Here is a 15,086-nt window from a genome sequence, read left to right as displayed (position 1 = left end):
TTTTTGGTCAAAGTGAATATAACTCAACCGTAATTGGCATGTGAATTCAATCTTTCATCCCACATGTTGTACTAATAAAAAGAAGTTTTTTTCTGGGTAGGGGGAGCATGAGAGGTTGTTCCAACTAAATCTTGTGGGGAAGTTTCAGGGTTTGCAATATTACTCCGCAGTCTGCCATAATAGCACTAAAAAACGGCAAGAGAATGAGGGAGTTAGTTGTGACCAATTTACTACTGTATTAGTTATGAATAAAGGATTGAAGGTGTGACAGTGGGTAGCTGTAAATGTAATGTCTGAAAGCCCAAAACTATTCTAATTTAATATCTTCCATTGAAGAAAGATTGGAATAATTATCGTGGAAGGGAGCAGCCAAAGCTGATTTGTGGTGTGTTCAGAAATCAACTCCAAACTTTTTCACTTCGTTGAATCAATTCATCAAACAGATGGTGCGCAAGACTTAGTGGCCTCGATCTGAGCAAAAACTAAGCTCTATACGGCGTTTATTGGCTGTCATGTTCGTCTCTTTTTCACCTAAACCTACAGGCGGATCATTTACTGAGAACAACGCATTAATATTGACAGCCATTGACAAAATTATCATCTGGCTAAAAAAAAAGGTCCATGAAAGAAAGGGGACAATGATTGAGTACGATGCAGAAATGGAGCAATGGCCACAAAGACGAGAAGGAACAGCAACGGACACATAATTAAAGAGTGCTTGGTTTCACAAAACGTACCTACCAGCCAGTTTTCTCTGAAGAAGCTCTGTTTATTGATGTAACAATTTGGCGCTGGAGGAGAGAGTGGGATTGCAGAAGCAACATGTGCAACTGCCAGTGACGTTAATTCGCATTATTCAATGCATACGCAGATAAGATGGCGCCCTTCTGCGTCGACAAGGACCCCATGTTTCCATTGGTTTTCTCAGACTCTCTGGTTTTAGCTTTTTTTTGCTTATAAATACTTTTACCCGGAGAGGGAGACAAACTAGTAATGGATTGCATAGCAGGAAGCAGAAAGCTTCCATTGTTAGGTGAGCTCATCCATCAACTCTTGGGCGGGGCGTCACCACTGAGACACATTTTGGACAATCTCATTCTCAGTCACCTAATGCCCCATTCGCCTTTCGCCCATTGCCGATCCATCTCCTCTGTCTTCATTCTTCAATCCCTCTAATTTCTTTCAAATTCACAACAAAAATTAAAAGGATTATATGCGGAGATTGATTCTATGGTAAGTAGGAAAAAAATACAAGAATTAACATGAAAAACTTTAAATCAGAAAAAAAAAAAAATCACAGCCCACAAGAAAAAATTATTACAATCATATAGATTTCTCTCTATTCTTCCTGAATTACACAAAACACTAAGCTGATATACCAGGATGTGGGACAACTTTAATTCTAATAATATTTTGCTGTATTCTTCCTGAATTACACAAAACAGTAAGCTTGGATACCAGGGATATGGGACAACTTTAATTCTAATATTTTGCCAAAATTCAACACGTTTTCCGATTCTCCAATTATGGGGACGGCATAATCAGAAAAATTACCATGCACTATTATTGGAGGTCTGCCATGCACCATCATTGGTCAGAAAACACCAAAACGGAAGAAAAAGAAGAACGGCGAGCCCTTTTCATCTGTTGAGCTATAAGAATAATTCAATCTAATCAACACAACTTGAAACAGCAACCCAAAGCTTCGTTGGAATTCAGGTGCTTTGTTTCCTTTTCTGCTGTAACCTCGTGGTAATAATAATTTTCGAAGGAAGTCCAGTCCGAATATTCTGATCTACCTTTTTTTTTACTGTTATTTTCTTTCCTTCAGCATTTTTACAGTAGTAATAGTTAAAAAGCGTTGGGAGCAGGTGAGATCTGAGGTGTAACAAATAATTGGGCGTTGTAAAGTTAAAGACAAGCCCAGAGGAATGGCGTCCATAATTTTCAGAGCAATTTTTAATGACTCAGTTTTGAATGATTAAGTGCTCAAAATGAGAGACAGAAACGCACATGAATTCAGCTTTGCTTTTAAGGCTAAAAATCTCGCAGTCCCAGTCCCAGTCCCTGCTTTTAAGGTCACTTTCTACTTTTTCCCATGAGGAATTTTTAATTATCAAACACTTTCTCACATGAACTGCTACAGCAACCCCACTCACCCCCCTCTTTTCTGCTCCTCCCACTTCACTATTTTATGACTAAATGCATATTTTATACACATCAAATTGCTATTCTTCTTAGATCTCCCCCCACAACAGACCATTAAATTAGCATTTTTTTCTCTAAAAATAATTAGGTGGGGGGAGGAACTATCAGCGCCGAAAACAAAAAAGAATTAAGAAACTTTGCCTTGCCTTTCAGAATACCAGCTTTCTACGAGGCATGTTATTCATGTTATTTGGGTTGCACTTTCCGGGGAAGGCAGCGAGATCCACGATGGTTTCGCCGATCAAGTCTTTGAATATTTGTCTCTCGATGTCCAAAACTGCTTGGGATGTTTCGACTGGCCAGTCCCTCCATCCAGTAGGGGCATCCCTTGTCAGGTCCTTTCTTAAGACACTGCAGATGACCTTAAACAAGTCATCCGATGTGTCTTCCCGGTCCTTGATTTGCTGAAACTCGGACCAGATCTCTTGCACTGAAGATGGCTCGGCCATGGATTCTGGCTGCGCGCTGGATTTCCACGGTGGCAATTGCCTGTTGCGATCGAGAATTTCATTTATAGTATCGAAAATTAGCCTCCTTTGAAGCCTTGAGACCTTGGAGATGTCCTTCCCTTTCAGATACTGTTGCTCCTCTAACAATAGGAATACGTCGGAGTCATCTTGCAACCAATGGGAGGCTCGGAGAACATCCATAACATAGACAAAATCACAGTCGTCGGATCGATCAGCCAAACTCGATTCAACCGATGAGATAGCTTGAAACCATGCATCTTCTTCCACATCAACCACTTGGTCTGATAAAACAATGCCAACAAGAACACAAGGCAACAATCAACACACGAAACATACAATATCTTTATAATTAACAACTAATACAACTTCATTAAAAAATTCACCAACACTATAAGGTGGTAACCCTCTAAAAAGGATAAAGAAGCAGCAAAGAAATCCAATCAAGAAAATTCCACTACCAGGACTTGCAAAAAGCGGTCCCAATTACTTTAATTTACTAACCCTCTCAACCCAACTGGCAGTTTCTTGCTTGCTGATAGTCACCATTCATAACTTCTCACAGCTATACAATAGACAATTAAAGCCAAGAGTACCATAAACATACGTACTTTCTCCCACATGATTAGTACCCATCATCAAGAAAAGGAGACAATCAAATGGGACATTAATAAATTTTTCTAGTTTAGTGAAATTAATCCAAAAGGAAGTTGATTGGATCAGAGTCATGAGAATATTGAATTATGGTTGGTCATTCCAACTACCAATCAAATCAATCCAGCTCAGCTCAGCTCGAAATAACAAAGCTGGACACTCCTACTAACAATGGGTCCTGCGTGAAAGTCACTGATGTGGCGTGCATTTACAGGATCATCTGACTACTTTGGATATGACCTCACCGTAGAGGACCCCTCCCCCCAAAACCCATTGCCTGGCCATGCCACGGGCCAACAAATACTCAGATACTTAACTAAATATGGTAAAGTAAGCGCCACGAAAGTCAAAAGGCAAAATCTAGCGAATGAAAATCGGCGTATAAGAACCCAAAAATCAAAACTGCGTTTTTTTTTCTTTTCCCTTCGTTATGAGAGGGGGAAAAAGGGAAAGAAAAAAATGGAAAAAGTAAAACGAAGTAATGGTTTCTTTTTCCTACCTTTGAAATCTATTTGCCGTTTTAGTACAGGCGATGGTGACGACTCCTCCTTGTAAAAAGACGAGTCAAGTACCGAGACAGGACTCGGTTGCAACTCGGGCGCTGTGATCTCTGCTATGCTGTGAAGAAGTCTATCGCACCTCTCCAGTAGACTCCGCCCCTCCTTGTACTCCTCGACCTTGTTCGTCCTCTGTTGACGAAATAAATTGCAATTAATTGCTTTGAATTTTGAAATTGATGATTTAATCGTTTTCTAAGAATTTTTTTTCCTGAAGTGACTGATCGTCAACTATGATCGGTGATTACGTACCTCTGTATCCGTTTGTGAAGAGTTGCTTATGCTGCTCTCTGAGAAGGTGGATGACTCGTCCTCTGCTTGAGGTACGTAAATCTTGCGTTCTTTTGGATGAACAGAAGCCGTGGGTTTCCTGTTCCTTGGGGATCGGTTTGTGATTTGGGGATCTGGTCCGATTTTGGATGAATTAATCTTCGAATATTGAACCGGATAAGGTCTCCTCTGATCCACGGGATCGCTGATTCTTCTCTGCGTTTCAATGAACAATCCACTTTTCACATTACTGTCGCTTCTAGTCGGTGAACTCGAGTATCTACCTCTGTTTTGGTTCCGTATATTCCGATCAAACTCCAAACGATCACGCCTCGAGGTTGCGCTCGGCATGGTTTCACCAGTAACGTTAACATTTCGGCGGCCGACTGGTCTTGATCTGTAACTCGAAGGTGGCGACTCGTTACCGATTCTTCCTAAGCGATTGGCCGAAGTTGGTGATCTAGCGGGCTTCATCACCACAATCGGAGATTCGGTTTGCGAAGTACGGTCATAGACGAAGTTCTTCTGGTTCGGGGGCTTCTTGGAATGAAGAAGTCCTTTGAGTTGTAGTGCTTCTAGGATTTGTTTTACGGTTTCCAAATCTTTTGTAGGTTCATCAATTCCTCTCATCCTCAACCTCTTCTCTATCTCTCCGTAGAATGATGCGGTCTGCTTCGGCTCTGGAAAAACGTCCGCCGAATCGAAGAAAATCTTTCTAGGTCCCAATCCTCTGTGTGCCCTAGCGGACTCAGCCTTAGTACTTCTGGCTGCAAATTCGTCCCTGTCTAGCACTCTGGCGTCTGAACTGTGGTCCACGTTTGCTGCATTCTTCACAAGTAGACTGCTCGCAGTATTGTCCTGTGAGCTCGAATGTTGAGATTTCTTAAGTCTGAAATTGTTACCGTCGATGAAGCGATTCTGGTAGAACTCTTTAGAGACTCTGGATTCAGAAGCCGATCTTCGGAGCTCGGCCTTTTTGATTGGTTCTGGTTCCGAGTTCGGCAATGGTTCAAGCCCCATTAATCTAGCAATGACGCTCGGAGACCGACGCTGTTCGTCTCCTTCTTCGGTTGAGCTTTCACTGCGGTTAGCAGACAGAATAGAAGCGTTGGTACGGATCTCCCTAGGATATATGCTACCTTTACCATCAACAATGGCTCTGCTATCCAGCGAAAGCCGTGGGGCTTCTCGAGAGAACTTCCATAAAGACCGAGCTCCTTCCTTGTACTCAAAAATTGGAAGAGGAAGGGGCTGTTTGGGCTTGCTTTCCACAGGGGTTACTGGTTCCGGCACCGGAGCGAAATGCTTCGCTCGGTCCGGAGAAGGCGTTGTTCTAGTTTGCTGTGGTTTTTCCAATTCCGCGGATGTCTCCATAGACGGAACGGCATTCTCCGGCGGTGGAGTTGAGTTGCCGACCTGCAGTTTCAGAAAATCTCGTTCCAGTTAAAAACAGTAATGCGGAATTTGGGTGGTTCTGTAGAAAAATGAAAATGCTAATCGGAAAATTACCGATGGAGGGAGGCGCTTGGCCGAGTAGAGGCGTTTTCCGGCCAAAATCTGATGACGATCGAAGATATGAAGGAATCCAGCCATGCAACCCATTTGTTTCTCTATCTGCTTCTCCAGATTCTGGTCTTGCACCATTCCGGTCGTCATTCTGAAAATCACTTTTCCCTTTCGACGCTTTCACCAGAAAATAACAAACTCCGTCTTATGAGTTAAATCTGCGAGACCACCATTTCCTCTTCCACTGTTTTTCTCTCCCTCTCTGTCACTGGTGCTTTATCTGTCTCTCCCGCTTCTCTGGTCTTCCAAAGTCCGAGCGTGAGATTAAAGGCTTTAAAACGAAGAGCAGTCGTGGCCGAATTGACCAGATTACCCTTAATTTATTGGGGAATACCAAATATGTCCCGGAAAGTCCAAAAATATTGATTAGCCACTCCCAATTGGGTTCTCGAACGCAGGCGGGATTGTAATAAGTTGGAATTTTCAGTTCCCTGTTCAATTTTTTTGAATTTTTTTTTGTTTTTTCGCGGACATCACTGCAGTCTGCAAACGAGAAAAGAAAAACAGATAACTGGACCAGCCGGTAAACCTCCGTGGGTGATGCTCTTACGTGTCAGAAACTCCACTTCCTAGAATTTCGCATTCTTTGAACGACGACCAGCTTTGACCGTTTTTTTATATTTTTCCAAAAGTTTCCATTATTTATTTAATTAATAAAAAAATAAGATCATGGCCGTTGGTTATCCCACTGCCGCGACCGGGCCGTATACGCTCGCGGTGAGCTAAATATTCCTAATATTCCCATTAACTTATCTTTTTCTTTTCTGTATATTATAATTTAGGCTAACATGCTGTTTTGCCTATATTTTTTATTTTGATTTATTTTGATCCTATTTTTTATTTTATTTTTACTTTCAAAATATTTGTTTTGGACTATACATTTTCTAAAAGATACCATCTTAATTTCTTAATTTCTTAATTTTATTTTTAATCTCATCTTTTCTACCACAGTTTTAATACAATATTACACTCAATATATACCTATATTTTTTTAAATATGTAATAGTTACTTTATATTAAAAGATTTTCATTATATATAAAATTTGTAGTAAAATGGTCACTTTTTAAAAGTACATGGACCTGAGGTCGGTGTCCTCATATCAGTTGATGAGAAGTTGAACGATTCTCTAATTGATTTGGTCTCCAGCTCGATCTTCCAAGCACCTCAGTCTTTCCCATAAATTGATCGAACACATTTATCCTTATCAGATTGAGTTGATTGGTCTACATGTCATGTGAATTTTATCCTCCAACAGTTATTATCATTGTTATAATTATTTTAAACTATTATTGACATCGAAGAAAGTTATAAAGAAATTTGATGACTTAACATGGCCCAAAACCTTTTTTTGGTATTGCCTTTTCTATCGCCATCATTTTATTTGTTGTTACTTACTTAATGTATAGGGAAAACATGTTGATTTAAAATACTAAAAAGAATTCCATATATTAGAATATAAGTATTTTACTATTTGGATTTAGTTTTTTTTTTTCAAGAAATAAACATAGAATAAGATCAACAATTCCTTTTTGTTTGGATGCATGAAAATTGTTGATGTAGACGTCGCGATCGCTCGACATTACTATTCTGAATTCGGGATTTTATCTATTCTAATAAAAACCTAAAGTCTATGTCCTATGAGATAATTTTATTATTTATCAAAAGTCAGAAAATAAAATATTTATTATAATTCGCGCCCACGCTTTTCTGGCGATTATTAATTTTCTACAAAAATTTCCAAAATTCAGAAGGCTGACAAAAATATTAACGGGGGGTGATCTGCGGACACATGTTAAAAAACAGCAGAGCTCGCGAGCAGACGAAACTTTTTCCCCTTCCCGAATCCCGCATTAGTTCAATCTCAAATGCCGTGAACCGCTTCGCCAAAAACGGTGCGCTCCATATGACTCGGCTACCCGGCAATCTCACGTTTGCTGGCGTTCCCTACTTTAGCCACGTGGCACAATGAACAATGACCCTCTCAGAACCGTCGGATACGAAGCACACGGCCCACCGCTTGATTTGGCGAATTTACATGTTCTTTTTTCTTTTAGATATCTTTTTATTCAATTCAGTTTTGATTTAGTCTTTTTAATTTCATGGGTTCTAACTTGATCCTACAATCCAAATACCAAGTTACTTCGTTTCAATTTTAATATGTTATACTTAACTAAATTATATAAATTAAACAAAATTATAATAACCAAAAATCATGCCCAATTCATTGAAAAAAACTATATAAATTAAATTGAGATTGAACTCACCTTGCATCAAATTAAATTGATAATTTATGGTCCGTGTGATAACTATTTCGTTTTTAGTTTTTGGTTTTGATCTTTAGTTTTTAAGGAATAGGATTATTTGATAACCAATTAAATTTTCTATTTTTTTTTCAAAAACTAATTTGTAATTCTATGTAAATTTCAAAAAAAAAAACTTTCAAAAATAGGTTTATGATTTTCTAAATTTGATTTTTTTTCAACTTTTTTTTATTTCTCATATTTACTATAAAAATTTCTTTCTCACTTTATTTTTTTTTAATTTTTTCCTACAAAATTTATTTTTCTCTCTCTATAATTTTCCTCATCTCTGTGTATTCTTATTTTTTATTATTTTTCTAATAGATCAATTTCATTTCTTTCTCTAAAAATTTAATATTTTTTTGAACTTTTTTTCTTTAAAATTTCGTTTTTTGTTTTTATAACCTTTCCTTCCCTTCCTAAATTATTTTTCCATCTTCTTTTCTCGTTTAATTTTCTTTTACCGTAACTTTTATTTATTTTATCTAAAAATTATATTTTCAATCTTGTTTTTATCTCTAAATTTTTTCTACTATAATTTTTCTTTTTCTACAAAGTCAGACCCCAAAGTATAAAATGCATGTCCCAATCCCGTTTCGATTCCATTTTTAAATTAATTATATTTATTAAGCTTTTTTATTTTTTAAATTCTAAAAATAATTAAAACCAATAATTTTTCTGGAGAACATCTCTCATACCGAAGGATGAGGTAAAGATAGAGATTAAAAATTTTCTCGAATACAAGAGGATAGCTGGCACCCACACCATTGTCATTTCTACTCTATATAGAAAACTAAAAATAAGAAAAATCTAAATCTAAAAATAGAAATAGTTATCAAACGATCTTGATATTTATGTCAGAGCTAAGATGACGAGGTGAAGAATTTAGAGAGATGAAGATTCCATATGGGAAGTAAGAGGGAAAGAGTCAAGGAGCACGTGTTAGCCACAGTTGTCTGTACAGTGGCTAATTAGGAATAATCATAAGTGATGGGACAGAATTTTTCCCATCCCGTAAGATTTTGGACTAAAAATAAATAAAAGACCCTTCCATGTTTGAGTTTTTAGTCTCTTATTGAAAAATCACCAATAATTTATATAAATATGAATGAGAAATTAATAAATTGTTGTAAATTTTTTAGTTGAACAAAGTTGGAGGTGGTAATTTGAAAACTTGGATATTTATTTTGAATTAAGATTATTTCTATTGGAGGTGGATTTTTAGCTTACACATGGATGATTGAACTATAGAAGACACGCGTCTTATACTGCCAATGCAGAGTCTCGGCCATGATAGATATGACCAAGTCGATCTCTTTGGTATTTGAATCGACCAAGCCATGTTAAGTATTGTTCTCAAGTCGTTGGTTGAACCAACTTACTTCACTTCGACTCCACCTCTTCTCTGGTATACTCCACGCAACACGTCGAGTTTCGTGGTAACCTTAAAGAGCTGTTGAGGTATTGTCAGGAACATGACCCGATATTTTGTCTATAAATAGGACTCATTTGCTCCATTAAAAAATACGTGAATGTTAAATTCTCTCTTGAGTTTAGTTTGACCAGCTACTGACTTTAGCATCATAGTGTGTTCTATTTTGCAGGTCACTCGTCCAGTTCATCCTTCGAATAGCTCTCAGTCAGAGCCGAGGTTCACATAATTGGATAACTTTTCTCATCAAACAATTTAATCACGGGTGATAGTGTCCTAATAATTAAGAAGTACATTTTTTTGTACTTCTTAATTTATTTTATACTTAATATTTATTAGTACTTTACTTTTGCCGCTCTACTCGTACGTGCTCCTTTATTTTCAATAAAACTACTATAAGGTATAATGATGGCAGTTTAAAACCAAAAGGAAAATAAGAAAAATGATTATATTTGCTCATTATAGGTTTTCTAGGATTGAATTAATGACAATTTTGCTTTTAAAAAGTATATTTGATTTACTAATTATTTTTCAATAAATACCTACTTATAAAAAAAACAATTTTAAAAATCATAAACAATTTACTAAAACTAAAAATGCAATTGTTAAGAATCTACGTCAAGATTTCAAAAGAATTTTCAAAAATTTCAAATTAAACAAAACAAAAGATTGTCATCAAATAGGATATTAATTAAAATAAAACGAATTTTGTATACATTTTCTATCTCTCAACAAAGGTCAATGTTAATTAGCAAATAATTACTTTAAGAACCATAATATTTTCAATGAAAAATAAAAGATATAATAACTTTCTTTTTCTTTCTGAAAGCAAATATAGAATATGTTTCAAAAAAAAAAAAAAAAGCAAATATAGAATAACAAATACCTATTTTGGTGTTTTTGATAAAAACATAATTAAGCAGAGGTGAGATGATAGTAACAATTACAATAATTAATTGTCGTAAACTTTTCATCCTGTAGAAAGATTTGAGAAAATCTTCAAATTAGTAAAGAAAATCTCATGAGATGAGAGATCAAATATTTGCTTTTTGGAAGTTTTGTAGACCAAAAGCTTCCATTTAAAAAAATAATAATAATAAAAAGTTTAAATAAAAAAAATAAAAAGAAAAGAAAAATCTTTTGCCAAATTTGCCTGGTCACTTGCTTTGCTCCATGTGATCCTTATTTCCCTTTATCCATATGCCTAAGTTTTCACCTCTCTCTCCTCTGTATCACAAACATATTATTCCAAATCATATAATTTATTAGACAATTGAATTATTTTATTTTTCTCTAAAATTCCGGTTGATATTATTGCGTAAAATAACATATCGATTTCTTTTTTAAAAATGATTTAGTGAGATGATAATTGTTAAAAATAAAAATGAAGATAAAAACAAAAAGATAGAGAGAATAAAGCAAAGTTGAAAGTGTATATAGATACAGATCCCTTTTCAAAACTTTGTTATAATAATTTATCCATCTCTCTCTCCAACTCCATTTTAATTTTTAACCCACGTGCATATGAGATCTACAAAACCTACTTTAAACATTTCATTTTATTTATTTAAAAATTATATGTGTGGAAAAAATAAATAAATAAATAAAATGGGTCCCATCCAAGTTCTCTTTAACTGTGACTCAATTCTCATATTCTGCTGCCACACACATTCCTTAATAATGTCCTCATGCCCCTCACGTGACTCAATTTGGGGTCCTGATCTGGCCACCCTTCTTCCATATACATTGTTTTTTTTTTCAGGACTGTTTTATAGTTTTGATATTGATGTATATAATCAAAATTGTAATTTATATATCGAATTTTACCCTATTTTTAGGGTAATATATCAAATCCCTTTTATAGTGTCATTATATTTTGTTAGGTAATATATTCTTTGCTATGGCGTGCCAAATCAATTAATGTTTAATAATTGGCCTCGTATCTTTGGTAGAAAACAAATGTCGCGTACTTGTTATTTAGTTAATGATATTAAGATACGACCAATTACTACTAAGCTATGATCGCTTTGGTAAGTTAAAAAATATATATATATAGACCTCCACTATTTTCTATTTTCTTGAGGAACTAACTCTCAAAACGGATTAAAACTATAATTTAATCTTAATTTTATTTTGAATTCAATTGGTTTGAAGTCTTGAGGCAAATAAAAATAATCAAATTCTTATTCAAAATTTTCCTTGTACCATCATGATTTGTTTATATTCAGTTTTATCCATAATCCAACAAAAATGCATGACTAACAACATTTGTAATCGCTCACATAACTTTAATATAAAATGGAAAATTAAAAAAAAAAGTTAAAAAATACCTATGTTCCGATTACTTTGGTTAAAGTAATGATTTAGTCTCTGCGCTTTCAATTTGGTATCAATTTAATTCATAGTAATGTAATCCTTATAGTTAGAAAATACTCGCCGGCGTCATTGATGTGTAAAAAAAGATCTGATTTTAGAAAAATCTAAAACCAACTCATGAATAAATTTTCATTTTTCACCGATTCCCAATCTTGAATTCCCTACGGAGCGTAAGGCGCCTTCTCTGGGGGTACCAAACGCCTAGAGATAGAGAATCGCTTCAGCCAATCACTAACGCCTAAAATGGGCGAAATTAATTAACAATTGTGTGACTGCCGCTTAAAAAAAGGGAATATTCAATCCTTAAAAAGGGATAATCTGCTAATTAATCCATATTTAATTTAAATAAATATTATTATTGTTTTTTTTTATTTTTTTTACATGTCCTTCCATATGCTTAGCAAAATATTTAATTCATCAAAATTAGGGGATTGGGTGAAATAAATTTTTGGCATTCTGAATCATAATGATGAAAGAGTTTATATTTAATTAATAAAATAAATAAAACGATTCTGATTCCTTTTTATAGGGTTTAGGTTTTAGTAAGCAGCTTTGGAGACTGTTAGTTGTAATCTCCAACCTCTTAATCACATGGGGGCTTTCCCTTAAACATGCATTGTTTTCTCATTATCCCCATTTTGCCCTTTCCCTTTTGCTTCATTAATTTATAAACCCCATTTTACCCCTTCACAACGTTTTTGTGGTCCCATAATTTTCTTTTCTTGGTTATGAAAATTGAGCCCATTTTCTTTCTCCACTTCTTTCTTCTCCAATGTCGCCAAATTTTACAAACAATATATCTTTTTTTGGAAACTATATATATTACATCTCATCTCATTAAATTTCATTTCTCATTTTTTATTACGGATACTTTTGCTTTTATATATACTAAAGAAGTTTGAGAAAAATAAGAGCAAACGAGAAGGAGAAGACATTTCATTCATACTCAATATTTAGTAACCAGTGTAAAAATACTATACTTTGTACTACATTCAAAATAAAATAAGAAAAAAAAATGCAAAAATAAAAATAAAAAGAGCCAAATTATAAAGATTCTTTTTGTCTAAATAAGAAAATTGATCTACAATTAGCCCCTAAAAATTCCTGTTAGGCTGTATTAAAAATGCTAGCTATTCTTCCTTGACACCCTAAAAAGAAAATAACAATAATAAAAAGAAAAAGAAAAAGAAAAAGAAAGAAAGAAATATTCCTGTATTGGTAGGAATTTAGATTCTATTAGTGTTATGTCAGCTAAAGAAGTATTTAAGGAATAAAATCTCCAAGCACAACACAGGTCAAAATATCACTAGTTTCCAAAGCATATTGCTGCTAATGATCAACCACATGAAATCTTATCTTATTTTATTTATTTATTTATTTATTTATTTATATTCCTTCAATAAGTAGAAATAATAATTAGAAAAGAGAGCCAAGAACCATTGCACATGTTTTCCAAGCTGCTTCTCTTACATCATCATGTCCTTGTTTGCTGCTCTACACTACCTTTCTCCATTACCTGTCCCTTCTTTAACACATCAATTTCAATGTTTTATATTTTTCATATTAATTCGTTCCTATATTACATGCTATCATTATATGAAGCTTTAGATCCTATTTCCATTATTTTAAATATCAAAAGAATTAGGTAATTTGTTCCTAAAGTTAATACTTAATGATAATGACTGCCATTTTTTTGGGGACAAATTTGATGGTTTAACATTTTAAGAAAAATGTAGGGATGAAAATAAAATATAAAAGTATTTGTAGGACTAAAATATGACTTATACTTTAGGTTTAAATATTATTTTGATCATTTTACTTTCAAAATGTTCATTTTTCTCTTTGTGTTTTTAACTTTTGTCGTTTTAGTCATTGTATTTTCAAAAATGTTTGTTTTGATCCCTATATTTTAAAAATGTGATTAATTTAGTTGGGTCATTGCTTGCAAAATTTTAACATAAATTTTAATATAAAATGAAAACTTTTCGATATAAATTTATGACTACATTTTAAGAATTCTAGTGAGTGAAGTATCATACTATATGAAAGGACTACAATTGTCACTTTTTAAAAGTACATGGATCCGTTTAGAAAATACATTACCTAAAATGATCGAATGAATGAAAATTAAAAATAAAGAGACCAAAATAGATGTTTTGAGAAACCAAAATAGTATTTAAACTTAAAATTTATTAAAAAAATCAATTTAAATAAATTCTTCCAGTAGATTTTGTATGCCATCAATTTAAACTAGAGTATTTTGCCATTTTCTATACATCTAACTCTCATTTGTCTCGAGATCTATTGATCCAAGCACATAGCTTTTAGACTCACCAATCTTTTAGAACTCAAAAATTTAAACGGTGAAAAATAAAGTAGACATTTAAGGACTTGAATACCACAAATCTGGATATGATATATCTATCTATTTGTAGTAGAATAATGTGAATTATAAGATTAAGTAATCCTAAAGTAATGGGAGATTGAATTTAAGTTGAAAAATGAATGAATGAAAGAAGACCAAACATGAAAAGGAAATGTAGCCTAAACACCATTGTATTTGGGTAAATGGAAAAAAAAAAAAAAAAAAAAGAAGTAAGAGTTTGCTTAAAGCTGGGGCAAAAAGGGGAAATAGGGTTTTGTAGTTGCAAGTTGGTAATTTGGAAAAAAATGGTAAAAGAGGGTGCCATCTCCCAAAACCAATTGCATTTAAATTATTGGATTGGAATGGTAGAGATGCTTAACGGTCACTTTTCCTGCACTGTACATGTACGATTTTGAACTTTGAAGCCCACTTGTTTATTTATTTATTTACGATGTAATGGTTATCTTCATTGGTTGCTTTTTGGGTGAGACAAAAAACAAAGCCGTAGCAATTATGTCCAAAGCAGACAATGCCGTATTCATTGTGGATATATTTGAGGTACTTGGGGTGCTAACGTCCTAGGCCCAGGATTCGGAATCTGGATTTGGCCCTAATCGCCCCGACATTCTCCTTCGATCCGACTACGCCACCACCCTCTAACTCTTAGCTATTTAGAAGAGCATAGACTATCCTTACAAACTAATACAAGTCCTTCCAGCATGCAAGCACACTTAACTTTGAAGTTCTTACGATTGAGCCATCGAAAATGAAGGTGCATCATATTAGTATAAGTAGTGACTATCAATTCTTTTAACCATTTCTTGATCATTCTTCCATGATCTCAGAATCCCCTCTCATTTGGATGTGGTTCATTCGTGTACCCTTCATCT

The 15,086-nt window shown here is 34.4% G+C and overlaps 1 protein-coding gene across 1 annotated transcript; it reads right to left on the bottom strand.

The window, feature by feature from the left end:
* Nucleotides 1–1,997: 1,997 nt before the first annotated feature.
* TRM5 (zinc finger CCCH domain protein) lies at nucleotides 1,998–6,314 on the bottom strand. The gene is made up of 4 exons (XM_022290317.2): nucleotides 5,666–6,314; nucleotides 4,139–5,572; nucleotides 3,829–4,018; nucleotides 1,998–2,959 (listed from the first exon to the last, which is right to left on the bottom strand). Exons 1-4 carry the CDS (start codon nucleotides 5,810–5,812, stop codon nucleotides 2,358–2,360), a joined length of 2,373 nt encoding a protein of 790 aa, XP_022146009.1. The 5' UTR covers nucleotides 5,813–6,314; the 3' UTR covers nucleotides 1,998–2,357.
* Nucleotides 6,315–15,086: the final 8,772 nt, after the last annotated feature.

The sequence above is a fragment of the Momordica charantia genome, assembly GCF_013281855.1.
Source record: "Momordica charantia cultivar OHB3-1 chromosome 6 unlocalized genomic scaffold, Mcharantia_2.0 BLBB01000006.1, whole genome shotgun sequence".
In the NCBI taxonomy this organism is placed as follows: Eukaryota; Viridiplantae; Streptophyta; class Magnoliopsida; order Cucurbitales; family Cucurbitaceae; genus Momordica; species Momordica charantia.
The sequence above is the reverse complement of the archived record's forward strand: the minus strand, read 5'-3'. Positions and strand labels throughout refer to the sequence as shown.

Excerpts from the sequence above, each read along its gene's own strand:
- TRM5 (XM_022290317.2), bottom strand. The coding sequence starts at position 5,812 with ATGACGACCGGAATGGTGCAAGACCAGAATCTGGAGAAGCAGATAGAG. Across the intron at positions 5,573-5,665 it reads CCAAGCGCCTCCCTCCATCG|GTCGGCAACTCAACTCCACC; the intron begins GTAATTTTCCGA and ends CTGAAACTGCAG. Across the intron at positions 4,019-4,138 it reads CTTCACAAACGGATACAGAG|AGGACGAACAAGGTCGAGGA; the intron begins GTACGTAATCAC and ends TTTCGTCAACAG.